This window comes from Chelonia mydas, chromosome 8, assembly GCF_015237465.2.
Source record: "Chelonia mydas isolate rCheMyd1 chromosome 8, rCheMyd1.pri.v2, whole genome shotgun sequence".
Lineage (NCBI taxonomy): Eukaryota > Metazoa > Chordata > Testudines > Cheloniidae > Chelonia > Chelonia mydas.
Genome location: NC_057854.1, coordinates 53,853,376 through 53,879,981, shown reverse-complemented (window position 1 = coordinate 53,879,981; position 26,606 = coordinate 53,853,376). Strand labels below are relative to the sequence as shown.

General features: G+C 41.8%; 1 protein-coding gene across 8 annotated transcripts in view; it reads right to left on the bottom strand.

The window, feature by feature from the left end:
* Positions 1-26,606, bottom strand: part of SMG7 (SMG7 nonsense mediated mRNA decay factor) — a 98,653-nt gene that overhangs the window by 9,047 nt on the left and 63,000 nt on the right. For 6 of the 8 annotated variants that reach the window (XM_037906175.2, XM_037906177.2, XM_037906176.2 and 3 more), the window contains 8 exons: positions 18,423-18,493; positions 18,022-18,082; positions 15,438-15,557; positions 14,410-14,839; positions 6,025-6,169; positions 3,717-4,099; positions 2,437-2,808; positions 490-639 (listed from right to left, as the gene is read on the bottom strand). In XM_037906175.2, the coding sequence (XP_037762103.1) occupies positions 490-639; positions 2,437-2,808; positions 3,717-4,099; positions 6,025-6,169; positions 14,410-14,839; positions 15,438-15,557; positions 18,022-18,082; positions 18,423-18,493 (1,732 nt within the window). The remainder of the gene's footprint in view (positions 1-489; positions 640-2,436; positions 2,809-3,716; positions 4,100-6,024; positions 6,170-14,409; positions 14,840-15,437; positions 15,558-18,021; positions 18,083-18,422; positions 18,494-26,606) is intronic. The other 2 variants (XM_043521180.1, XM_043521179.1) reach the window with 1 other exon arrangement.

Here is a 26,606-nt window from a genome sequence, read left to right as displayed (position 1 = left end):
TTTATCCATATACTTCCAATTCTTTTCTAAAAAGGTATTTTCTTCCTTCTGTGATTTTTTGCATTTTTAAAAGATTATTTTTTCATATTATGTAACATATAATCATTGTTTTCATAATACATGAAAACAATATGATTTTACATATGGATAAAATAGAATCTTGTGAGTAACCAAGCCTATTCCACTGTGGAAGGCATAGTTTTATAGATTCTGGATCAATGTTTTGCTTGTGGACTTAACACTTTTAAAACAAAGCAATTATTTTGAATTCTGAAGAAGCCAAGAGTCCAGGAACTGGATCAATTGCTATTCTATTCTTTATAAATCTCCTCCTCAATTATCCTGAGCTAATGAGCCAGCAGCTTGTTTAAACTCGCAGGCAGAGACTAACTCAACAAGGGAAAACAAAATTTCACACATCTTGCAACTTCACAGAAAAAAGATGCCAGAATTAGAATGAGAAGCAGCAGAATTAAGTCAAATACATACAAAGAGGCTTCGTCCAGGAAGAGAGGCGAGAGGCCCCAGCAGAGCTGGGTAAAGATCAGGAGGATTAGAGAAAATCAGCTCTTCCTCCTCCTCCAAGGCAGCCAGACTCTTTAACAGGTCAGGAGGAAGCAGAGGGGAGCTCTTGGGGTCCTAGTGACAGAAAGGAGTACAGTCAGATGCAGCAGAGGAGGGAAAAAGGAAAAAAAAGCAAGAATATGAGTGAGAAGGGAAGCCACAGAAAGAGAACAGAAACTGTAATAACCTCAAATAAGGCAAGACAGAAATGTGTCCAGAAGAGAGGACTATTATAAAGCAGTTAAAAAGGCAGCATGCAAAAGAAGCACAAGACCATAAAGAACAGTGCAACATAAGGAGAGAAACAAGGAAGAGGGGATGGAAAGAGAATGCTAAACTGATATTAAAACTAATATCTTGTCCTTATGCATATTTAGCAGAATGATGCAGTTTTACATCAAGTTGAAGTTTTCAGTCAGAGACTAGTAACTAAATTAGAGAATGTGCTCCCTGTTATATTAGTGACCTACAGACTAATGGATTCATTCCACATTTTGTAAGGCAAGGAAAACCCAGATCTGAAGTCTGGTTTTCTGATAAGAAAAATCACCGTATTTTTTCTATAGCCAATCTGTGTTTTGTTTTGTTTTTTAAGCTGTAAGCAAATTAAATTTCTGTTTTTTTTTGTTTTTTTTTTATGGTTAAGTTTAGTTTTCATGAGAAAAACATTTCTACCTCTAATGGCCCTTACTCTTATGGTCCACAAGTGAATGTACCATTGGGCAAAAGGAGGTTTCCCTACCTGGGAAAGGGGGAGTGGACAGAATTAGCCATCTCACATTGTGTGTGTAATCATTAAATCAGCCACAGGTGGGTTGCGTGGCATAGTCTCTGCTCATGCTTCAAGCAGCCAAATCAAAAGTTGCAGCATGGATGAGATCCATGGATGGGGGTGAGGAGATCAGGACACTGGCACTGTTCCATCTAAAAACACAACCTGACATTAGGGCATGAGGCAGTTTTCTGGTCACTGTCTAGCTCTTCTCCCTCAAGGAACTGAACTGACCTCTTAATCCTCAGTACACTCACACAAGTACACCTGACCCCAGGTTAAAAATGGAAACCATGTTTCTGCCTCAGTTTCCTTATAACCAATTCCAAAAAGCATTGCACCCCAGACTTCTCTTCAGCAGGACTAACAGAACAGAAATTAACCACAATATTTATAACAGCAATATGAGGCACAACTGGATGAGCAGAAGCAAAGGATGAGTCTGGCAAAGCAATGGACCAGGCAAGCAGGTCACCCATTTCTGTTTGGTGGAGTTTAAAAGGAAACTGAGGCAGGAGGCAATTTTTTTTTTAATTTCCAGCCTAGGTTGGATGTGTTGGTGAGCCAATGCACCGAAGATATCAAGTGCAGGTTAGCAGCTTGTTTAGAAGGCAGTAATTAAATTTCAATTGTTTGAATACGTTTTTGTTCTCTGCTCCTAGACAATAGGATCTCTCTCAACCTGGTCTATCACTAAGAAGGTCTCTTACAGGAGGCAGGGGAGCCTGTCACCAAAATCAGAATGTGGCATGAATTTTCCATTTTCCATCAAGCAGCAAATTCTTGCTTTAGTGCAGAGGTTAATGTCACTTCTACACTGAGTGTGACTGACAGTACCCTGAACCAACAGTTTCCCCAAGAATATGCTCCCATATACTTAGACCAACTGAGTGGCAAATCCAGTACTGGTGGCTGGAATCTCAAGTGAACCACTCTCCAGAAGGCAGTACAATATCATATTATCCCTGTTGGGGGGTGGGCCAGAAACAGCCCCACATTTAGGCATTTCTTTCTAGAGGATATGGCCAGAAATTAGAGTTTCACATTTAGGGATATCAGAGTCTTGCTGATCTTCACCACTTAATAAAATGTATGTTTACCTCAAAAGCCATCCTGGGCACAGTGTCCTGCTCTGGGCGGAAGACTCCTTGTGGTCGCTTCCCCCTGCGATCCATGTTAGCCTGTTGTGCCATCACTACCCTATTATCAGCCATGCCATAGGAGGAGTCCCAATAAAATTCTGGCATCTTGACTTCTGAGGGGTTGTGGTTATATGGCTCCATGGGGAAAGGCTTCATTTTTTTCTCCAGAGGCTGCTGCTGCATCACAGGAGGCTGTAATGACTGTTCAAAGAGTTTTAGGGGGTCCTGGGCCTGAAGATAATAGGGCTGCTTTACAGGCATGATCTTTCCCAGTGGGCCTTGGACTTGAGGAGGATTCCAGAGATGCTTTGATGAGTCTGCTTGTGGATACTAAAAGAGATGCACACTTTCACCATAAGGCATAAACAATGGATTACCATCATAAAGGTTAACTGAATGACTAACTGTTCTATTCAGACCTTCATTCCTGGTGACCACGCCCACTGGTCAATTACAGATTCTCCTTTTATAAATCCGAGAGTGTTTCTCACAATTCTTATTCACCGAAGTTCAGAATCTCAGTGAGCACTCACTTCACACTCCCTACTCAAGCTCTAAGGTAACACCTGAGAAATGTCATCCTCATTTCAATTTGCAGACTTCACAGACCTCCAATTGAGGTGCCTTGGGTGGTCGTGGAGTCTCTCTCAGCTACAGATTTGAGATGGAGCAATGTTCAAAAGGAGATTTCTCAAGTGCTGAGTGTATAACTAATGGATGGCACGGAACCAATGTGGTGAGGCATTTAACTAAAAAGGATAGAGGGAATAGTTATGGGGAAAGATCCAGAGCCACCCTCCTTACCTAGACAGGAAACCTCCTGGCTGTCTAGAAAAGCCTAAAGCAGAAACATCTAGTCGAAAAGATCACCTTTTAGCCATCTGTACACATATGCAGAAGGGCGAATACATTGTCTGCCATACAAAACATTTCAGACCTCAATAGCTAGCTTTAATTATAGAGACAATAGTCCACAGCACCAAGCCATACCCTCCTGTACACTTTGGCCATACTATACTGGCCAAAATTTTCAAAAATAGGAGCTTAAAGTCCATAGTCCTAAATCCATATTTAGGCGCCTAAAGGCAGGATTTTCAAAAGGATCTAAGTGACTTCTGCGCACAAATCCTATTGACTTCAGTGGGACCTGTGCTCCTATTTTGAAAAATATTGGCCACTGCATCCTTCCCTTTCATGGATGCTTGAAGAATTTTATAGTTCTTATGTTTTAAGTTTACCTGCTGGAATCCAGAGTGGTGTGGTGGGCTCTTCCTTAGGGCCTGCACAGCTTTTGTAGGGGACTGTTGTTGCTGGGCCAGAGCTTGGACCTGTAATTGGCTTGCAGACTGGGCTGTTGCCTGAGCTGGTAAGGATGTAAGGGGTTGCTGGGAAGGTGGTACTGACTGTTGAGGTCCCTGGTTCATTGGCCCTGGTCCAGAGGGCCGCTGCTGGCTGTAAGGAATGTGGGACTGTTTCCCACCTTGCACCTGGTTTCCTGCAGAGGAGTGAGCTGTAGGCTGAAGAAAGGTTCCTGGAACAGAAACACCACCTGGGAAGGTGTAACCCGAGCTCATGGAGAAAGCCACAGGAGGAGGTATAACGTATGCTGGAGGTGGGAACCCTAGAAAACGTAAAAACACACCTTTAACCATTAGGAAGCCACACGCCTTAAGCAATGCAGGATATGCATGATGGTTTTCCATTTACTGTGTTTCAGTCATGAAGACTGTAAATATGAGCTGTAATTCCACATTTGTGAGACTTTGTATTTTCCCCAAATGACATCCACACACTTTCAAAAATCAGGGGAAGGGGTTTGATAATTTTATAGGGAAGTTCTATTTCTGAATTTGTTTTAGCTACCCTTCTAGTTAATGGTTATGGTCAATGGGAGAGACCCCTGAAATTTCTCCACCCTAAATTTAACCTCTCTCTCTTGCCTTCACCATCCTGAGATTTTCAATCTACTACTCTCCATCCCACATTCTGTCTGATACTGAATCACTGCAATGCTGAAGGGAGGACTGGCAACCTATCAAGCTGCACCCCACGCCCAGGTAGTCTCCAGTCCCTGACTTAGTTCTGCACCCACTTAGCTCTTTGGATAAACTAAGTCCTCCTTTCAGCAAGACTAAGGCTACGTCTAGACTACAGCTTCTGCCAGCATAATTTATGTTACTCGGGGGGTGAACAAGCCACCCCCGAGTGACAAATTATGCTGGCATAAGCACTCACGTGCACAGCGCTATGTCAGTGGGAGAGCTTCTGTCACTGACATAGCTTCTGCCACTTTCACAGGTGATTTTATTACGCCACCAGGAGAGCTCTCTCCTGTCAGCATAGAGTGTCTTCACCACCCATGCTGCAGCTGCACCGCTGTACATGTAGACATGGCCTAACTTCTTTTCTTGCAGTTCAGATTGTTGCAGTTTGGGGAGGAAGACAAGGGACTGAAGCTGCTCCTCCCAACCCAGATTTTCAGTTGAGTCTAGTGTAAGAACTGAGGGTCCTCTTTCTCCATCCCCACTTTTGGTCACTTGGGGAAGGTGGGCTCAGCAACTGCTCAATGGGCAAGCAGCATGGAGAAAGTAAACATGATAGTGGCACTTAAAGCCACAAGATCCCTCTGTTTATGTGGGTAAACCAAAGCCCTGAGAAATAGCAGCAGCAAATCATTAAACATATTTAGACAATATATCTTAACACAAATATTAACACCACACCTTCTTCAGTGGAAACTTGGCTGTAAAGCATATAAAATATAAAAGATCAGCTATGCAATTATGAGAGTATTGTGTACAGAAACAAGTTGGGTCAGGTAATATCTTTTATTGGACCAACTTCTATTGGTGAAAGAGACAAGCTTTTGAGCTTACACAGAGCTCTTCTCCAGGTCTGGGAAAGACACTCAAGGTGTCACAGCTATCTATAAGATGGAACAGATTGTTTAGCATAAGGAGTTAACATGTTGTAAGTGACCATTCAAGATGAAATAGGCAGTTAATACTTTTGCAGTTGCAGGACAAAAGGAGGGTTACTGGGTTATAGATTGTTGTAATGAGCCAAAAATCCAGTGTTTTTATTGAGTCCATGATTTTTAGTATCTAACAAAGTATCTAACTAAGCTCCCAGGCTCATCTTTTGAATACGTCACTCCTAAGTGAAGCAGCTTTGCTTAAAATCCTGTTTTACTCAGTTTGTCATATTATAAGTAAATACAAGAGCAGACTACAGCAGTTTCATGTTATAAAGTTAGAAGCTTGTCCTTCAACAACAAAACCTAAGTGATGTGCTATATTTGCATGTAAACCATACAGACATCATGGCATGGAACGTAATTCCAAAATATAAGGAACCCTATTTATCTCACTTTTCAGTTCAACTACAACCTCTGGTTATTATGCTTTAAGTCAGGTCCATAACCTGAAATGATTATTTTACTAAAACTGTTGCTGCCTTGAGGGATGCTTCAATAGATCTTTCATCACATGAATTTCTATGCAGTTAGTAGTAAGTGCTGCTTCAGATGAGAATCAGCCGATTTACCTGGCCGACTGGGAAGAGGAGGGAAGGCTCCTGGGTGATGAATGGGGATGAACTGGGAGTTGCTTGCCTGGCTTGGAGTCTGAGTTACTGGTGTTTTCCTGGCTTCGGACACTGGAGTTTTCCGCATCTCAGTCTGAGATTTTACCTATATCAAAAGAAATCACACAAAAATAGTTACAGATTTTTTGTCAGCCATCTACATCATCTCAGCTCTGAAATGGAAGGCCCAGACAGAGATATATTCACTTTGTCCAGACAGTCGGAGGGGAAGAATGATCCAAGTAGTTAGGGCATGAGGACTTGGGAGATCCACAAGCTTCCTGTGCAACCTTCTGCAAGTCACTTAGCCTGTCTGTGCCTCAGCTCCCGGTCTGTAAAATAGGGATAGTAGTACTTCCCTACTTCACAGTGTATAAGAACAAATGCAGTCTGGAAAAGAAGCTGCAGCAAGACTTCTCCCAGTGTATTGCTCCAGCCTAAATTATGCAGTATATATGCAAGGCCCTATATTTTATGCAGCACATTTGACCCAAATTATTTAAAAGGTCTCTCAAGTGGTCCTCACGGCAAGCCTCCCAACCCGAACACCAGTTCTCTACCACTTACTACTCAGCCCCATCCAGCACAGTATCTTGTGTTATTGGGTATTAAATTCAATTCTATGCTGCACCCACATTTTCAGGTAGTCAAAGGTTTTGTACTGCATGATGAACATTTAGATTTGGGGAAACAATTATGTAGCAGATTCAAAAAATAATGCAAGAAACCAAGGGACTGAATAACTACTTTATACACAGGGCCTTGAGTATGTGTGATGTGCATTTTAATGCACATTACAATGTCTAGCCACTCACTTCCTCATTCTCATGCAATACAAAATTCATAAATCATAAGGCTGTAACTCAAGGGCCTATAGGACACAAGCCTGTATGATAATAAAGCTTCGCATAACTAAGGCCTAGGCATAAAATGTTGATATAGGTAGTTACTGGGTAAGTTGTCTTCAATTGACAGTTTGACCTTAAGTCCCAAGGTAAGTATTACAGTAAATGAGAGTGGTAGGTGATGGGAAAAAGTGAAGTGAGGTACCACAAAAGTATATTTTTGGAATTTTAGGGAAATTTAAAAGGATGTTGAGCTTAACCGAAACTAACATGTACTAACTGCAGATGTATCATGGCAACTAATTGACAAATGCTAATGAGTATAACATAAGAGACTAATTGAGCGACTGAAGACAGGGACTCCAATTTTATTGAGGGTAGAAGTACCTATAAGGGAAAAGGTTAAAACCATCACTGGATATAGATTTAGTTGGGGACTGGTCCTGCTTTGAGCAGGGGGTTGGACTAGATGACCTCCTGAGGTCCCTTCCAACCCTGATATTCTATGACTTTATGATATGCATAAAATACGATGGGCATTAGCATAACACCCTATACAAGTTAAGACCCAGCCTGAAGGCAGTCGGACATGTTGAATGCATTGATTTGACAACCACACGCAGATCACCTCATCTATTCCAGGGCTCCCCACAAGAGATGATGATGCGAATATGCAAGTGCTAGCCATTTTGTATTGGCTCTATCTCCTTTGTGTATTACAGGGCTTGTGATCTTGTTTGTTTAGCAAATAAATTTTACTAGTCAGAAAACATGCAGAGTTTTGTTTCTTGTACGCTCCTCAAGTTCCTCGTTCTACTGGCAATTCTATTACTGTACCTGATTTGGAAGCAGATCCCTTTCAAATTATTGTATAATATCTATATGAAAATAAGTACCCCCTTAGCAATCAGGCAATAGAAGCATGTGAATAGCCCCAAAGTATTTGCCATAAAATGAAAATTAAAACATCAATGTTGTACAAAAGTTCTGAAGGTGACCTGCAGAAAAGGGGTCTTCTGTCCTGTTTTATTTCTTTATGTACTGAAGTAGGCTTTGAAGTTTTTCAAAACAGATTTCTTCTGCTTGCAGGACTGAACTGTATTAGATTTTTAAAAATCTAATCAGATTTTGTCATTAGTTTTTAACTTTACCATTTTATAGTCTTAACTTGCTGAAGTGGATGTTTTATATTTGTTTCCTTCAGTTTCCTAAATAGCAGAATTTGAGATTTTACACGGGGGAGGGGGGGGAGAATCTCTCCCCCCGCCAAAACTCAAAAAGATTCACATTTTAAACACTTATTTATGCTGAAAAAGACAGAACCTCATTATCAACCTTACTGTGAGGAAGCCATAAACTCTCAACCAAAAAGCTGATAAATTACATAGCTGCAGCCAGCATCACCTTCTGATCTACTGAATTTCCACAAGTCAAGAAAGACTGATTTTTTCACCAGGCTACCCTCCTTCAGGGTTTGAAGTCAACTTTGGTCTTCAGTCACTAAGGTGACTTTGAAAATTACACCCGTAAGTGCCTAAATATGGATTTAGGTGCCTAATTTTATACCTCTATTTTTGAAAGCTGTGGCCTATGTGTATTTAAAAAGTTAATAGCTTTGTTAGTGTTGAAAGTAACTTTCTTTCAGTGACAAAATCTGAGTACAATTTTAGTCTAAGATACTGTAAACACTCATACACATGCTTAACTTCAAGCAAGAGTAATCCCATTGAAATCAAAATTCTTTATCTATCAAAGCAGATTAGAAGTGTAATTTTTTTCCTTTGCAGGTTACTTTCATAATACTATCACCTAACAGTGCCCCTCATACAGTAAATATGCTACCAGGACATGAATTTACCAGCCAGCAAGCCTATCATTTCTTCAGCACTGGTTTACACAATGTTCGTGCATAAACAAAATGTCTTTGCAACATTAAGCCTGAGGCAAGTCTTTAATATAACAGTTCCACAAACCACTTAATTTAAATCACTAACACAATAAGTAGCTGCATCGACTGATCGATCAGATCTGATTTAGAGATTAACGGGGAACCTCAGGATACTTGGAGAAAATCAGCTTTGCATCAGACACATAAGAATGGCCATACTGGGTCAGACCAAAGGTCCATCCAGCCCAGTATCCTGTCTGCCGACAGTGGCCAATGCCAGGTGCCCCAGAGAGAGTGAACCTAACAGGTAATGATCTAGTGACCTCTCTCCTGCCATCCATCTCCACCCTCTGACAAACAGAGACTAGGGACACCATTCCTTGCCCATCCTGGCTAATAGCCATTAATGAACTTAACTGGATAAATTCACGGAAGTTCTCTTTTAAACCCTGTTATAGTCCTAACCTTCACAACCTCCTCAGGCAAGGAGTTCCACAGGTTGACTGTATGCTAAGTGAAGAAGAGCTTCCTTTTATTTGTTTTAAACCTGCTACCCATTAATTTCATTTGGTGGCCCCTAGTTCTTATATTATGGGAACAAGTAAATAACTTTTCCTTATTCACTTTCTCCACACCACTCATGATTTTATATACCTCTAGCATATCTCCCCTCAGTCTCCTCTTTTTCAAGCTGAAAAGTCCTAGATTCTTTAATCTCTCCTCATATGGGACCCGTTCCAAACCCTTAATCATTTTAGTTGTCCTTTTCTGAACCTTTTCTAATGCCAGTATATCTTTTTTGAGATGAGGGGACCACATCTGTACGCAGTGTTCAAGATGTGGGCGTACCATGGATTTATATAAGGGCAATAAGATATTCTCCGTCTTATTCTCTATCCCTTTTTTAATGATTCCTAACATCCCGTTTGCCTTTTTGACTGCCGCTGCACACTGCGAGGACGTCTTCAGAGAACTATCTATGATGACTCTAAGACCTTTCTCCCGACTAGTTGTAGCTAAATTAGCCCCCATCATATTGTATGTATAGTTGGGGTTACTTTTTCCAATATGTATTACTTTACATTTATCCACATTAAATTTCATTTGCCGTTTTGTTGCCCAGTCACTTAGTTTTGGGAGATCTTTTTGAAGTTCTTCACAGTCTGCTTTGGTCTTAACTATCTTGAGCAGTTTAGTATCATCTGCAAACTTTGCCACCTCACTGTTTACACCTTTCTCCAGATCATTTATGAATAAGTTGAATAGGATTGATCCTAGGACTGACCCTTGGGGACCACCACTAGTTACCCCTCTCTATTCTGAAAATTTACCATTTATTTCTACCCTTTGTTCCCGGTCTTTTAACCAGTTCTCAGTCCATGAAAGGATCTTCCCTCTTATCCCATGACAACTTAATTTACGTAAGAGCCTTTGGTGAGGGACCTTGTCAAAGGCTTTCTGGAAATCTATGTCCACTGGATCCCCCTTGTCCACATGTTTGTTGACCCCCTCAAAGAACTCTAATAGATTAGTAAGACATAATCTCCCTTTACAGAAAATTGTTGCGCAAAAGTCAACATGGTTATGTTCTTCTTTGTGTCTGACAATTTTATTCTTTACTATTGTTTCAGCTAATTTGCCCGGTACTGACGTTAAACTTACCGGTCTGTAATTGCCAGGATCACCTCTAGAGCCCTTCTTAAATATTGGCGTTACATTAGCTATTTTCCAGTCATTGGGTACAGTAGCTGATTTAAAGAACAGGTGACAAACCACAGTTACTAGTTCCGCAATTTCACATCTGAGTTTTCAGAACTCTTGGGTGAATGCCATCTGGTCCCAGTGACTTGTTACTGTTAAGTTTCTCAATTAATTCCAAAACCTCCTCTAGTGACTTCAACCTGTGACAATTCCTCAGATTCGTCACCTACAAAAGACGGCTCAGGTTTGGGAATCTCCCTAACATCCTCAGCCGCAAAGACTGAAGTAAAGAATTAATTTGGTTTCTCTGCGATGACTTTATTGTTTTTAAGTGCTCCTTTTGTATCTCAAGCGTCCATTCCACCACGTGTGTTCTTCCCTAAGAAAATCTCCATTACACTTTCTACTGCCCTATTGGATTCATTGTTCCCAGGGGAGATAACATGATCTAGTGCTCAGAGCAGGATTCAGGGAATCAGTCTATTCCAGACGGTCATACTCTGTATGCCACTGAGCAAGCATTTCCCTCATCTGTGAAATGGGAAAAATTACCTTTGAGAAAGTTATACAATTAGGTGCTATTAAATTTGAAGTATTATTTATCCTAAACACATTGGGCCATATCCTGTGCCTTGGCTTCATCCCCCTTGTACTGCTCTAGCTTGCAAAGGAGATGGAATGCTGACTGAACAGGGAAGCTGGAGAGTCCCTTCAACATAAGGCTTAGCTGGCTCTACAAACCTCCGTTGCCTGGACAGTTGTCTGCAGCCAGAAATCTGGCTAATATTCAATACTCCAGTGTTCAAACTGCTCTGGGAAGCACAATGTACTTCCATAATTTCTCTTAGACTACCCAACAGCACAGTAAATACAGCAATTCACTATCAGGAATGAAACATTAGACTCTACCCAGACAGCAGAGCCAAATTCAGGAGCCAATATAAGTTACACCTTTTTCCAGCCTGTCTGTGAGTTATTAACTAGCCTCTCTTCCACTTCTAGTTGGATACATAGGCCAAATGTGGAAGTGACTCGTAAGATGGTATACGGTAGATTCCGCCTAATAGCAATCCTGATGTTAGCAACTTCTAGTTAATGGTTCCCAGCAAAATGTTGCCAATTCCATTCACATTAACATCATTGTTAATGGGATCTGGATATTGGCAACGGCACGCCGCTTATTAGCGCCCATCCCTTATTTTGAAGAAAGGCCCCACCGCAGACAGATTTGCAAGGCTGCAGCCAGGAAAGGAAGTGGTGGGACAGCCTTTCCCTGCTTGCAGCCCCACAAAGCTGCCTGCTGCCAGTGCTCAGCCCATCCCAGTTCTTCCTTCAGGACCTGCAGCCCAGCAAACCTCCCTGCACACAGGGACTGTACAGGTATGGGGCTGTGGATGGGCAGGGAGGTTGTGGGTAGGACAACAGGGAGGGGAGCTGCATCCCGGATGTTACTGTGGCACAGTACCTCTCCCTGTGCCTTGCCAGGGCACTGCATACCACGAAGAAAGCACTGGGATGTACTGAACCCTGACCCTTGGAGAGTGTAGAGACAGGTATGGTGAAGCCCCATGAGCCCCTCAGCACCTCTGTTCCCCATAGAAAGTCCCAACATCCAGACTGCAGCTGCCTTGCCACAGTCAGGTTTGCACAGCTACATCCAGAAAAGGCATGTCCCAATGCTTTCTTCCCTGGCTGCTGCCTTCCAAATCTGCCTTTGGCTTATTAGCAACTCTCTGGTAATAACAGGTTTCAGAGTAGCAGCCGTGTTAGTTTGTTTACGCAAAAAGAAAAGGAGGACTTGTGGCACCTTAGAGACTAACCAATTTATTTGAGCATAAGCTTCCGTGAGCTACAGCTCACTTCATCGGATGTATGATGTATAATAATAGCATCTTTTTGCCAGCAACTGAAGAGTTGCTAATAAGCGCAATCTAATATGCTACTTGAGCAAACAAATCCTTACACCCTCCTATTTTACCTGCTACACCCCCCTTTTCCGAGGTTTCCACACTAGTTATTGTACACCAACTTTGCTTTCCTTAGATTGAGTGGGCCAGGAATCAAAAGTATAGGGTAAAAGCACACGCACGACCAGATTTCACAGTCCGTGACATGTTTTTCATGGCTGTGAATTTGGTAGGGCCCTAGTTACGGGTAATGCAGTATAAGTTACATGACGGTAAGCTGATGAGAGTCTAGATCATGGGTGGGCAAACTACGGCCTGCAGGATTGCCACCCCCGTGGCACTGCAGACCCCGAGCAGCTCCCGGAAGCGGCCAGCACCACATCCCTGCTGCCACTGGGGGTGTGGAGGCAGAGGGCTCCGTGCACTGCCCTCATGGCACTATCGTAGATGGCATCGCAAGATATTTACGTGCCAGATGCACTAAAGATTCATATGTCCCTTTATGCTTTGCCCACCATTTCAGAGGACATGCATCCATGCTGATGAGTTCTGCTCAATAACGATTCAAAGCAGTGCAGACTCACACACGTTCGTTTTCATCATCTGAGTCAGATGCCACCAACAAAGGTTGATTTTCTTTTTTGGTGGTTCGGGTTCTGTAGTTTCCACATTGGAGTGCTGCTCTTTTAAGATTTCTGAAAACATGCTCCACACCTCATCTCTCAGATTTTGGAAGGCACTTCAGATTCTTAAACCTTGGGTTGAATCCTGTAGCTATCTCTAGAAATCTCACATTTGGTACCTTCTTTGCATTTTGCCAAATCTGCAGTAAAAGTGTTCTTAAATTGAACAACTTGTGCTGGGTCGTCATCCGAGACTGCTATAACACGAAATACATGGCAGAATGCAGGTAAAACAGAGCAGGAGACATATAATTCTCCCCCAAGGAGTTAAGTCACAAATTTAATTAGTGCATTAATTTATTTTAAGAATAGCATCGGCATGGAAGCATGTCCTCTGGAATGGTGGCGGAAGCATGAAGGGGCACACTAATGTTTAGCATACCTGACACAGAAATACCTAGCAATGCCAGCTACAACAGTATCATGTGAACACCTGTTCTGATTTTCAGGTGACACTGTAAATAAGAAGTGGGCAACATAGTCTCCCGTAAATGTAAACAAACTTGTTTGTCTTAATGATTGGCTGAACAAGAAGTAGGACTGAGTGAGGACTTATAGGCTCTAAAGTTTTACATTGTTTTGTTTTTGAGTGCAGTTATGTAACAAAAAAAATCTACATTTGTAAGTTCAACTTTCAAGATAAAGAGATTGCACTACAGTACTTGTATGAGGTGAATTGAGAAATACTATTTCTTTTGTTTATCATTTTTACAGTGCAAATATTTGTAATAAAAAATAATAAGGTGAGCACTGTACACTTTGTATTCTGTGTTGTAAATAGAAATCAAACGTGAAAACGTAGAAAAAATCCAAAATATTTAATACCTTTCAATTGGTATTCTATTGTTTAATAGTGCAATTAAAACTGTGATTAATCCCAATTAATTTTTTTGAGTTAATTGCTTGAGTTAACTGCAATTAATCAACAGCCCTAGTAAAAACATATGATGCTAAAGTAAACAGGCCTTTGTATAGTAGAGGAGCTGATCTGTTAAGTCAGAAGTGCCATTTTTAACTAGTGACTTTTCAGTGTAGAACTACAATTTAAGGTACTGAACATAGCACCCTCCATTACCTCCCTTCCCTCAAGAGTAAACTTGTAAGGAAATGCCATGAATCACTTTTATATCTGGTCCCTAAATAAGGCCTGTTGCTGTTCTTCAACTAACAACTACTGGCATAGCAGTAGCACCTAGGACCTCAGTCACGGCTCCTTTCAGCTAGATGCTGCACATAAAAAAAGACAATCCCTGCTCCAAAGAGCTTACCATCTAACAAAAAGGCAAGAGACAGACTCTGTACTCAGAATCTGAATGCCTTACCTGCACTGCCACATTCTGCTTTCCTGCCTCCTGCATCTTCTCCAAGCTGCATTTCTTGGTTTCATTCTTTCTTTTGTTGTCTTTCTTTCCATCATTTTTAGTGGCTGCTATTCCTTTGCTATAGTCCCTTCTTTCCCTACCCACATCTTTAGGTGGATAGATTCGCCCTTGCTCTCGGTTTACCTCTCGTGGTTTAATGTTCTCTTTGAATGTGACCATTGGTTTCTCCCCAGTGTCACAGTTGCTAAGATTTCTGCCAGTGGACAGAACCGATTTGAGTCCTGGGCTCCCATCTGTAGACAGTGGCTCTGCAATGGATGTTTCCTGTAGGACGAGACTCTCTTTGGCTTCACTAGGGTCCTCTAGTAACAACTCTGGGATTTCTGTCAAAAACAACAGTTTTCCTACTTCGTTTTCACACTGAATCAGCCTAAAAAAAGAAAAAGGTACTGAATAGCATGTAGTAGTCCTTTTAGCCATGTAGCCCATCTTCCCAGGCTATAATAATGGCATGACATATGCAACGAGCCAGCACACAGCACACTAACCCCCCAGCCTCAGTACTAACTCTATATAACAAATTACATTATACCTTCCAGGCTGCTGGCACTCTTCAATATGCACACACACCCACCATTGCCCAGTCTCTACGACTTCACATACTATTGCCAGCATTGTTATTTAATTGTACCACAGTAGTACTCAGCGGTCCCATTGTACTAGATGCTTTACTACCATGTAGGAAGATACAATCCCTGCCCCAAACAGGTAAATCTCAGGAACTGTGTATTCCTACAAGTTTCACGAATGCTCATTATCAGAGCCATGCATTCGCGCATTGTCTTTTGTCACTACCACAGTACAAAACATTTACTTACATATGTAGTGTTCTACAATACACTAATGCAACATATCAACATTACCACTCAAAACTAAATCTCCGGCACCTGTCAATGCTACTAAGCTTTACAGCAAGAACAATATACAAACAGGAGTGAGAGAGATAGCACTAGCAGCTGCGTAGATACCTTGGCTGGTTGTCAGCAATCCATTTTCCTGTGAAGATCAGTCGTTGCTGCCGTACCCGTCGCTGCAGCCCTTCTTTGTCTCCTGTAATCCCCTGGTGGCCTTTGGAGAAATCCAAGTTCCTAATGTTGACGTAAACAAAGAATGGAAAATAAAATTAATCTCAGTTGCCTCTTGTACCGTAAAGGCAAATGGAGGCTTGCAAAAAGGACGATGAATTGTACAGAAAGTCTATTGCAGATTTCATTTTCAGCAGGATTTAATAACCTAAATACAGGTTTCAGATGCATCCGATGAAGTGAGCTGTAGCTCACGAAAGCTTATGCTCAAATAAATTTGTTAGTCTCGAAGGTGCCACAAGTACTCCTTTTCTTTTAACCTAAATACAGTTATAGATATCGGAATTGCATTTTCAGTTATATTACTTTAATAAAGATGGTCTACATTAAGCAAGTAAACTAGTGACGTCAAGTCCTTTATGACATGACAAAAGGGTGCATGATATTAGGAAAAACTCTCATATTAATTAAGACCAAAATTAAAGGTTAACAGTAAGCAAATGGATTTAAACCAACGTTTCTCCCTCACTAGCCATCTCCTCCTTGCTTTGGTAGTGAAGTCATAGTGCTATTAGTACTCTGATGCTACGGAAATTATTCAGATGTCAAGTATAGGCGAACTACTTTGCTACAGGATCAAGCCGAAGAACAACTTAGGATCAGAGGGAGAAAATCCCACAACTTCAACAGCAGCAAAGGAAAACTAGGGCCAAGTAGGTTTTTTTTCATATAAATATATTCCTTTCCCAAGTTCTCAGCGTGAGTTCTCCTTTAAGATCGTCACTGTTTTCAAAGCTGGGTTGAAGGCTATTGAAGGAAAAATGCAAAAAGGCAAATTTAAAAATTAAAGCCAGAAAAAAGAACCCCATCCATGTTTCAAGTTTTAGTATATTTTATATACAAGTGTGTTCAAATAAATGGAACTTCCCCTTCCTCAAAAATTTTACTCCTGTGATACTGGACATGGACTCCAGTTCATCACAAAACTAGAGAGACAGGAGTCCTGCATGCAAACCACTTTTTACTTATTAAAGTTGTTTGTAAGGAGATCTACATTCATCTGTACTTGCTCTGAAAATAGGGTTAGTGCAGAACATCAGTATCTCCCTACCACAAAGTCTTCCTCTTAGTACTTCACCACCAGTATGGGTAAAAAGAACAGGAGTACTTGTGGCACCTTAGAGAACAACAAATTTATTAAAGCATAAGCTTTCATTGGCTACAGCCCACTTCATCGGATGCATAGAATGGAACATATAGTAAGAAGAAATATATATATACACACATATACACACACACACACACACACAGACAAGCTGGAAGTTGCCATACAAACTGTGATAGGCTAATTAGTTAAGATGAGCTATTATCAGCAGGAGAAAAAAAACTTTTGTAGTGATAATCAAGATGGCCCATTTAGACAGTTGACAAGAAGGTGTGAGGATACTTAACATGGAGAAATAGATTCAATATGTGTAGTGACCCAGCCACTCCCAGTCTCTGTTCAAACCCAAGTTTGTGGTATCTAGTTTGCATATTAATTCAAGCTCAGCAGTTTCTCACTGGAGTCTGTTTTTGAAGCTTTTCTGTTGCAAAATTGCCACCCTTAAATCTTTTACTGAGTGGCCAGAGAGGTTGAAGTGTTCTCCTACCGGTTTTTGAACGTTATGATTCCTGATGTCAGATTTGTGTCCACTTATTCTTTTGCGTAGAGACTGTCAGGTTTGGCCAATGTACATGGCAGAGGGGCATTGCTGGCACATGATGGCATATATCACATTGTAGATGTGCAGGTGAACGAGCCCCTGATGGCATGGCTAATGTGATTAGGTCCTATGATGGTGTCACTTGAATAAATATGTGGACAGAGTTGGCATCGAGCTTTGTTACAAGAATAGGTTCCTGGGTTAGTGTTTTTGTTGTGTGGTGTGCTGGAGAGTATTTGCTTCAGGTTGGAGGGCTGTCTGTAAGCAAGGACTGGTCAGTCTCCCAAGATCTGTGAGAGTGAGGGATCATTTTTCTGGATAGGTTGTAAATCTTTGATGATGCACTGGAGAGGTTTTAGTTGGGGGCTGAAGGTGACAGCTAGTGGTGTTCTGTTATTTTCTTTGTTGGGCCTGTCCTGTAGTAGGTGACTTCTGGGTACTCTTCTGGCTCTGTCAATCTGTTTTTTTCACTTCAGCAGGTGGGTATTGTAGTTTTAAGAATGCTTGATAGAGATCTTGTAGGTGTTTGTCTCCGTCTGAGGGACTGGAGCAAATGCGGTTGTATCTACCACTAATTAACCTCTCAGAGTTTGTATGGCAACTTCCAACTTATCTGTATGTATATATATTTCTTCTTACTATATGTTCCATTCTATGCATCTGATGAAGTGGGCTGTAGCCCACAAAAGCTTATGCTCTAATAAATTTGTTAGTCTCTAACGTGCCACAAGTACTCCTGTTCCTTTTGCGGATACAGACTAACACAGCTGCTACTCTGAAACCTGTCAGTATGGGTAAAGCATCCTTCAGCTGCCACTCACCTGAATGAGGGTCTCAGAGCCAAGAATCCCTGCAACTCAAACTCCTCTGGAAGTGGGGTAGCTGGTGAACAAACAAGAAAGAATATCAGTAAACAAGGCCTGGAATATGCTGCACCAGTAAGGTTATGGATATCCAGTTACCACATACAGTACAGCTCACACTACTAGATAAATGCTGTACTGCTCATGCTGTGGGATCTACAGAAAGTGAAGGATAGATAAAATGAAATACAATATGCTCAGCACAGGAAAAAGCAGTTTGTAAAATATTCACATTCTAAGTGTACTAATACTAGAAGGTGCTTTATTCTACCATGATACCCCACACCAATGATGCTAGAGACACTTCCTCCCCGCCTCCCATCGCCCTTTCACAGAACACAGACTAGGAGCATCCTTACCATTAGTGCTGGAAAGATCTTCCTCATGGGGCTGGAAGCTGTTTAGCAGAGAAATCAGCCATGGCCAAATGCTACAAATCAAAAGAAGATAGTTTCCACTTGTCATGGTATGTCTGAACTGGAATTCTACTCATTGTACCAATTCAATATGGAGACCTATGACAGAGTTGAAATCCAACTCAGCCCAACTGCTTCCAAGAATGGATAAAATCAAGATTTTTGGCATCCCTCCCTTACTGCAACTAGTCAGGAGCCCTTATTCTCCTTAACAAAGTGAACTCCTTCAGCAATGAAATGATATTCTCTCAGTGTTGTCAAGGGAAGGATAGAATTTTGAGATGCAAGGAAAATGCTTTCAAAAGGCAGTCTGAGATAACCAAAGAACCCAGTTTCCTGTCACCAAATTCAGGAAGTATGGCAAGTGCATTTACCAGCTAGAGAGAAACAAACCACAGGTGTCACTTGATTTTAAAATATTATACTAGGGGAATGAGTTCACAGCATTTGTTTGTAGTTCGTACTTTCCAATTCAAAGCTGACTGTTCTCAAGAGAATATATCTGAAAATCAGTTCAGAGACAAAATGCTTCCGTAAGATATAGTTAGGGTTAGGCAGACTCATTACTTCAAAAACCTTAACAGAATATTGTAGTTCTAGAAGTAGATGTTGGACCACCACAAGTCCTAAGTTCAGGTTGGATTTAAGTTGAACACTAAACTACCTTCACTCTAGACGCATGCCCTGCTAAAGTCGGTGCAATGACTGGAAATACTTTGCATAGACACCACTCTGTTTTGATGTCAAATCTGAAGGACTACTCTATGGGGCACGTATAAGGTGAGGCAATTGTTTGAGAATGAAATAAAGTACTCTGATTTTACAACAAAGGGGGAAATAGTGCATATCCATCTACCTATGGATAGTCAAGTCTTATTGCAGCCAAAAGGAAAATAAAAGCGTAGTGAGGTACACAAATGTGGGTCCATTGGGTCCATGGCAACAGTGAGATGGAAGGGATGGACTGATTCGGCACTCTGCGGAATGCCTTTATTCTCTGGGGCCCTAACAGTTTTTGCATATTTTTTTTTAAAATAAATGAAAGCATAAATTAGCAAATCTTTCAGATGTGAACCTGTGTCTGCAGACAGACAGAAAATAGCTTGAATAGAAATGTGAAATACTCCATTATCTCAATAGCATGTTAACATTTAATTGCCATCAACAGGCTTAAAATCAACCATTGATAACCATCTTGCTACTTGTTTTGCAAGCACATGGTACTCTGGGATTGCTAGATGAGCTTGAATGGAGCACAGTACTATTACACTCCCCAACCCTCCAAATCTGACTCATGGTGAGATATGAAAATATACAGTAGCGGTGGAAATGGAAGAAGGTGGAGAAAAGTTCTGATGGGTAAGACAGGCATATTCCAGGAGTATGAATTCTAGTTGGGTCTGTGGCAAAACAGAGGACTTCTATGTAGCAAGTATAGTCTGCATTTCTGCTAGTGTATGGCTGCTTTTGTAGACCATAGGGCAGGGGTGGCCAAATTGACTGACCCTCCAAGCCACATATGACAATCTTCAGAAGTTTGAGAGCCATGGCACACCTAGACGGGTCTCCAACCCTGCTCCTGCTGAAGGCCCAAGCCTGAGGGGCTGAAGCCCTGAGACCCCTCTCCTCACTAGACAGAAGCCTCTACCCTCCCTCCCTCCCCCCTCACCCGCTGCAAGGCAGAGGGCCCAAGCTCTCCCCCACTCCCCATACATTTAAATTCAGTGAAACAATACAGGTTGAAACGAAGACCAGATAAATCAAGAATTACTCAGAGATCAGAAAATTACAAAGCCTAACCTCCTTTAAACAGAATGGTCCAGCTAAAGGAGCTTACAAAACACCATTAGCCGTACTGACAGAGCCTATAGCCACCTTGAACTTGAGCAGATTGGTTAACTGAGCTTACAGCTCTGTTAGCACAGAAGAATTTAGTGACTCCAGCAGATATTTGCTGAGGGTTAAAAAACCTGAATAGCCTGTAAAACACATCCTGCAAAACACATCCTGGAGCATGGACTCCTATAGTAGCCATATTGGAAATAACCTGCATCTTCATCCCATCTCATGTTTCACAATCTGCCTCCCGCCCCTACAACTGAGCTCAAAGATTTCTTAAAACTCTGTCTCTGCAGGCATGGTTCTGGCCTGGAGACTCCTTCCAGTTGTATGGCTCCCTTCATGGAAAAATACTTGCAAACTGGGCTACAGAACAGGAGTTAGTATCTTTTCACTGCCAGTGTTAACTACCAAGTACAGTGTGCGCAAAAGAGCAAGGGGCTGGCACCAGTATAAAGATGAGTTATGTGTCAGATGAAGGAGAAAGTATTTCCTACTATATTCTAGGCAGTTTCACCAAACAACCCCCAAGTTTTGTTGCCTCAAGGAAGTGAGGAAGCGGAGCAGAGATTAAAGAACACTAATCCATTTCAAGTTTTCATTGTGCCTAATTTGTCAGGGTCCCACAGGACTCAAACTTTACAAGTGTACCAGTAATATTTATATTGCAGTTCATTTGCCTCCTGTGACAGATCCCCTCATCTTCCCTTCCCTCTGCCAGTCAATGCCTTGGACTAACATTTATATCCTGTAGTGACTGGCATCAATTCTGTGAAAGCAATAGGCATTCTATGTCAAAGGCATGCCCAGAGCTCTCAGAATGAATCTGACCTTTTTCAGTAAATCTTAGTCATTATCTACCACATGATGAATTGAAATACAAACATGTACCCTGAAGGTAGGTCAGCCACTTTTCCTGAATGACTGCTGAGATTGGTGAATGTAAAAATGTTGATTTTCTAAGTCCATCAAATCCTTTTAGATCTAAATTACGGTAAGTAACAAACCCTCATTCTGTTTGTATGGTAGGGCGTGAGGGGGATAGAGGTGGAGAGTATAAATATCACCCGTGTAGTTCTCATCCATGATACTTGCCATACTTTCAACATGCCTTTTGAAATAAATTAATAAAAAGTCTTTACTAACAGTAGATCTCTGCTTTAGCTATTTTTGAGTCTAGTATGTGGGTGTAAAATGTTTAAAAAGAACTTAGGAGGCCTACTTAAAATAGTTTCCAAAGTGCACTGGCTGCTGTCTCATTTATATCAACAGGGAACAAACTCTTGTACAATATTTTTAAAAGAATGAAATAGACATTCTGTTAAAGTTGTCTATCAACCTGATTCTGGATAGGAAAGTGACATGCAGATATTGCAGCTTGTGGAACTCCAACAGAAAGAGGTGGCCAGAAACCTGATTGTGAAGAGCCACACACTAGAATTGGTATTTTATGGATATTTCTTTTCCTGTCTGGGATTAAAGATTCCTGCCCTTGGGTAATATGGTTTCAGCAGAAGAAAAATCTTTATCAGCTATTTGTTTTGTTTAAGGTAAGAGCAATGCTCCACAAGAAAAAGCACATAAACTTTCAGGATTGAGAACTTGTGTATTTCTGCATTTTTCAGAGTACAGAAAATTCTAAATCTGCATGTAGTACAAGGATTATTTCCCCAATGAGTCCAAGAATAAGTACAGTTAAGACTGATAGAGATGTTTTCAAATAAATAGGACAGGGATACTTACAGCTTTACTATATAATAGGAAAGCCTCAGAAGTATGACTAGGTCCTTTTTCATTTGCGGACCCCTTTGGAAATTTCTAATGGAGGTGCGGACCCCTTTGGAAATCTATTGTCTGTATATACAGTTGAATTCTGTTCAGTCAGTTTTCAGTGTAAGTCTTTCATGGACCCCTTAGACATAATCCGCAGACCACAGGTTGAGAACTACTGCACTAGAGTATTACAGAGACCCAACAGATACAGGTTTCAGGAGAACCAATGAAGGGAAAAAAGGAAAAAAAGTGGTTTTTTATCCTAAAGGAAGTTTTTTGTTATTAGCAATACTGCGAGAAAAACTTTAAAGAGACATGGTCAGCTTGAATATAAGGCTAGATACCTTAAGGGCCTGATTCATGCTTTCCCCCAGTTTGGGAGCTCCCTTTTTAGGGCCTCTAGTTCAAGTTGTGCATTTGACAGCTCTTAGTAATTTTTACTATGGATGTAGTCACAGTGTCTCTTTGCTGAGAAAAAATAAGGTTATTTCACTAAGTTTTCAGTTATATTAATCTTGGCTATTGCTTGCAACTAACGAAAGTATAACAATCAGACCAGTGTGATCAAGTTGATGTTGCCCCTTTACTACGAGAATAGGAGCATGTAGACAAATTGAGCAAAAGTGAGGGATTTTTAAGTAGGCTCTGTGTCCTACCTTCTCACAGCAGAATTCAGAACTTTTTACTTTGAGGGAAAAAAGGAATAGTGCACGTTCATCTGTTCTGAGGGAAGGAGGGAAAAAGATCAAGTCTGATGAATGAAGGAGATATCACAGAATCATAGAATATCAGGGTTGGAAGGGACCTCAGGAGGTCATCTAGTCCAACCCCCTGCTCAAAGCAGGACCAATCCCCAATTTTTGCCCCAGATCCCTAAATGGCCCCCTCAAGGATTGAACTCGCAACCCTGGGTTTAGCAGGCCAATGCTCAAACCACTGAGCTATCCCTCCCCCCGACAGGGCAAAAAATTTTTACTATCAAAGATGATTTTGAAAGACTGATTACTTACCTTACAGTAAGTATGGTTGTTAGAGATATGTTGTCAACATGGACTCCACTCCTTATGCACGTGCCTCATGCACGCATAATTAGACTCTTTTGACCAGAGGTGTTCGTTGGGGCTGTGCTTGTCCCCTACATGTTCTCATACCTTCACCCAAACACATAAACAGCAGAGCAGGCCCAAATGTTCCTGAGTTCCTTCACCAGTTCAGAGCCCTAGAGGTGTAGGACTCCATAGTAGTGGGGAAGGAGTGCAGGTCATGGAATCTAGATGGACAACACATCTTGAAGATGTCATGGAAGTTACTGTAATGTAAGTAACCATTCTCTCTTCTTTGAGAGATTGTCCACACGACTTCTACTCTAGGTGACAAACAGTTGTCTGTTTGCTTGGATGTGGTACTAGGAGTCCTACTTGAACAATGAATGGAGAACAGCCCTGAAATAAGCAGCATCTGATCTGGAAGGCTCTACCAAAAAATAGTGTCTTGTAAATGAGTGAACCATACATGTAGCCAACCATATAAACTTCAGAAATAGGAACAGTTAGCAGAGGATGCCTGATGTCTAGCAGAATGAGCTCTAATGCGGCTAGGTGGATCTAACTCACTCATAATATGTTCTTATACAGTTGAAGAAGAGCTAAGACTCTCAGAGGATAGTGCCTAACCCTTCACTCACTTTCTCTGAGAAGGCCACAGTTTAAGTATGTTCCTAAAATATTTTTGTCCTGTTAAGGTAGTCTTACAATCCCTTGACTAAATCGAGTGTATGAAATTTAGTTTCCCATGAGACTGAATGAGACTTGGGGAAAAAAACGAAGATGAATAAATTGATATACACACACATTTTAAACAACTTTGGGCAGGAACTTGGGATGAGACCTAAGAGTGATCCTTTCCTTATGAAACACAGTTTAAGGGAGCCCTGTCCTGAGGGCCTGAATCTCTACTACCTTTCAAACTGATGTAATGGCTACTGGAAAGGCAGTCTTCATAGCTAGGTGGCAGAGGGAACAGATTGCTAAGCACTCAAAGGAGGGGACCTATCAACCTTTTAATGTTATAGAGGTCCTAAAAAGGGAGCTCCCAAACTGGGGGAAAGCATGAATCAGGCCCTTAAGGTATCTAGCCACTGTAGGGTGAGAAAATAGTGTGGTTCTGGATAGGAAAGTGATATGCAGATATTGCAGCTTGTGGAACTGACAAGTCCAGCTTTGGGGGCTAATAAATAGTCCAATATTGCTGAAATGAGTGTTGCTGAGGGAGACTTCTAGTCCCGATGGCAGAATAGAAAACTTTCTACTTGGCTATTAGTCAATGTAGTTGAGGCTTTCCTGCTTTGGAGCAGAATGTTCTAAACTTCTACTGAAGAGCTTTTTCTGGTGGATGTCAGCGAGCCAACATCCAGGCTATTAACAACACAGGGTGAAGGATCTAATCATTGTGCTGTGAGACTATGTTGCACAGCACAGGCAAAGTCATCTGAGGCTGCATGGAGAGGTTCACCAGATCCGAATATTGGAACTCCTTGGCCCATGCAGGGGCTATCACAATTGATCCAACATCTTGCCTCAGTTTTCTAAGGTCTCTCAAGGATGTTAGGGGAAAGCATATATTAGTCCCAGTGTCCAGGGGATAAGAAAGGAATCTGATAGAGCCCAGAATGGAACAGAACACTTGACACTTCTTTTCTGACCTGTGGCAAATAGGTCAATTGATGGGTATCTCCACTTGCAAAAAATGCTATGCAACACTGAGTCCTTAACTGACCACTTGTGATTGTCTGAGAACTGCCCACTGAGGTGATCTTCTGGCAAGTTCTGAATGCTTGGAAGATGCAGGGCCAGTGACATCAGTGGGTGAGGAATAGAGCTGAATGCTCTCTTGTGCAGATGACCTAGCTCCTCCTCTACTGCGGACATAATATATAACTGTGGTGGTGTTTGTTAGCACTTCGACTGTAGATCCCTGGAGTAGAAGCAAGAATGCTTTGCATGCCAGTCAAATGGCTCTGAGTTCTGGGACATTTATGTGCAGAAAAACTTCTTAAGAAGACCACAGGCCTGGTGTTTGAAGGTGACTTAGATGAGCCTTCCACATCTCTCAATGGAGCCATCTGTCCCCAGAGTCTTAGTAGGCAGAGGCGCAGCAAAGAGTACTTCCTCATACACCTGAAGGGGGTCCTTCTACTAGTTTAGTGAGGAGAGAACTTCATGGATCTGATTATCATGGTCCCACAAGAAGTGTCCACTGAATGTGGATTTTTCATTGTTGACTTTGAGCCTTAGTGTGGCAAAGAACTTTAAGGTTATTTGAACTGCACTGGCCACCTGTCGTGCTGAACTTCCTCAGATCAACCCTTCAACAGGATATGAATAAACTCCTCCTTTGTCTCTGTAAATGAGCTGCTATGACTACCAGGTACTTGGTGAACACCCTCAATGCTGAGAAAGACTAAAGGGCAGAATCCAGTACTGGTAATGAGATGTTCCTACTAGGAATCTGAGGGATTTCCTGTGAGCCAGGAGTATATTGTTGAGACACCAAAGATCTAGAATGGGCTGCCAACCCCCTTTCTTTAGGAAGAATAAATAATGAGAATTAAAAACCCCACCTGCCCCTGAATTCTAAATCTCCCCCCACATCTTGGAGCAGTGGAAGAATCCACCTTCTTGCTTCAACAGTATCTTGAGAGGGGTTCCTGAAGAGGGACAGGGCAGTCGAGTGGGCAGCAGGAAGAAAATGGAATTGTATGCAATACCAGTTGCTGACAATCTCTCAGACCCACTTCATACCCCAATGTGCCCAGCAGGGCTATGACTGATAAGCATTTGGATACTGAATCAATGGACACAGGAGAATACCAGGGACCCATACATTTTCCTGCTCAAAGAGAAATCTTTGGAGTCCATCCCTGATTCCCACTGTAGTTGGGAAGGGGAAGTATACTGTATTGATGTCTCAACTGCTGTATGCATTGCCATGATTTAGGTGGTCAAAAGTCTAGTTTGCACTGCTGAGGGGAATCCAGTACCATCCCAGCAAGGGTAATTCAGCACCAGGTCCACAGACAGGTCACTAACTGTGCCAAAAAGACCACAGATGCAGTGTATGCAGGGTACAGAGAGTGAGGAAGAGTCTGTGTGAGAGGAAAGGCAATCAGCAGATACTCTTTTCATAGCCAGTAACAGGATTCCAGAGGAATCCATCTTGGGCTATTTGGATGCCATTGACTGTGGCGCTTGAAACAAGTTAGACACATGTTGACTCTTGTGTCTTGGTTCTGAGGATGTCTAATCTTGTCTCTGGAATGTGAAGCTCCTTCCTAGCTGTGCCTGAAGTAGTCAACAACTGGATTGAAGCCGACAACTGGTGCCTTAGACCTCTCAGCCCTGGAGCTCAGGATGAAATCCCAGCTGGCTTGGGCATGAGCTGAGAGAGACTGGAGAAAGACTGAGCCTCAGCCACATCCTTCTCTGGGTCTGATGAGGCTTTCACTGAAATCCTCCA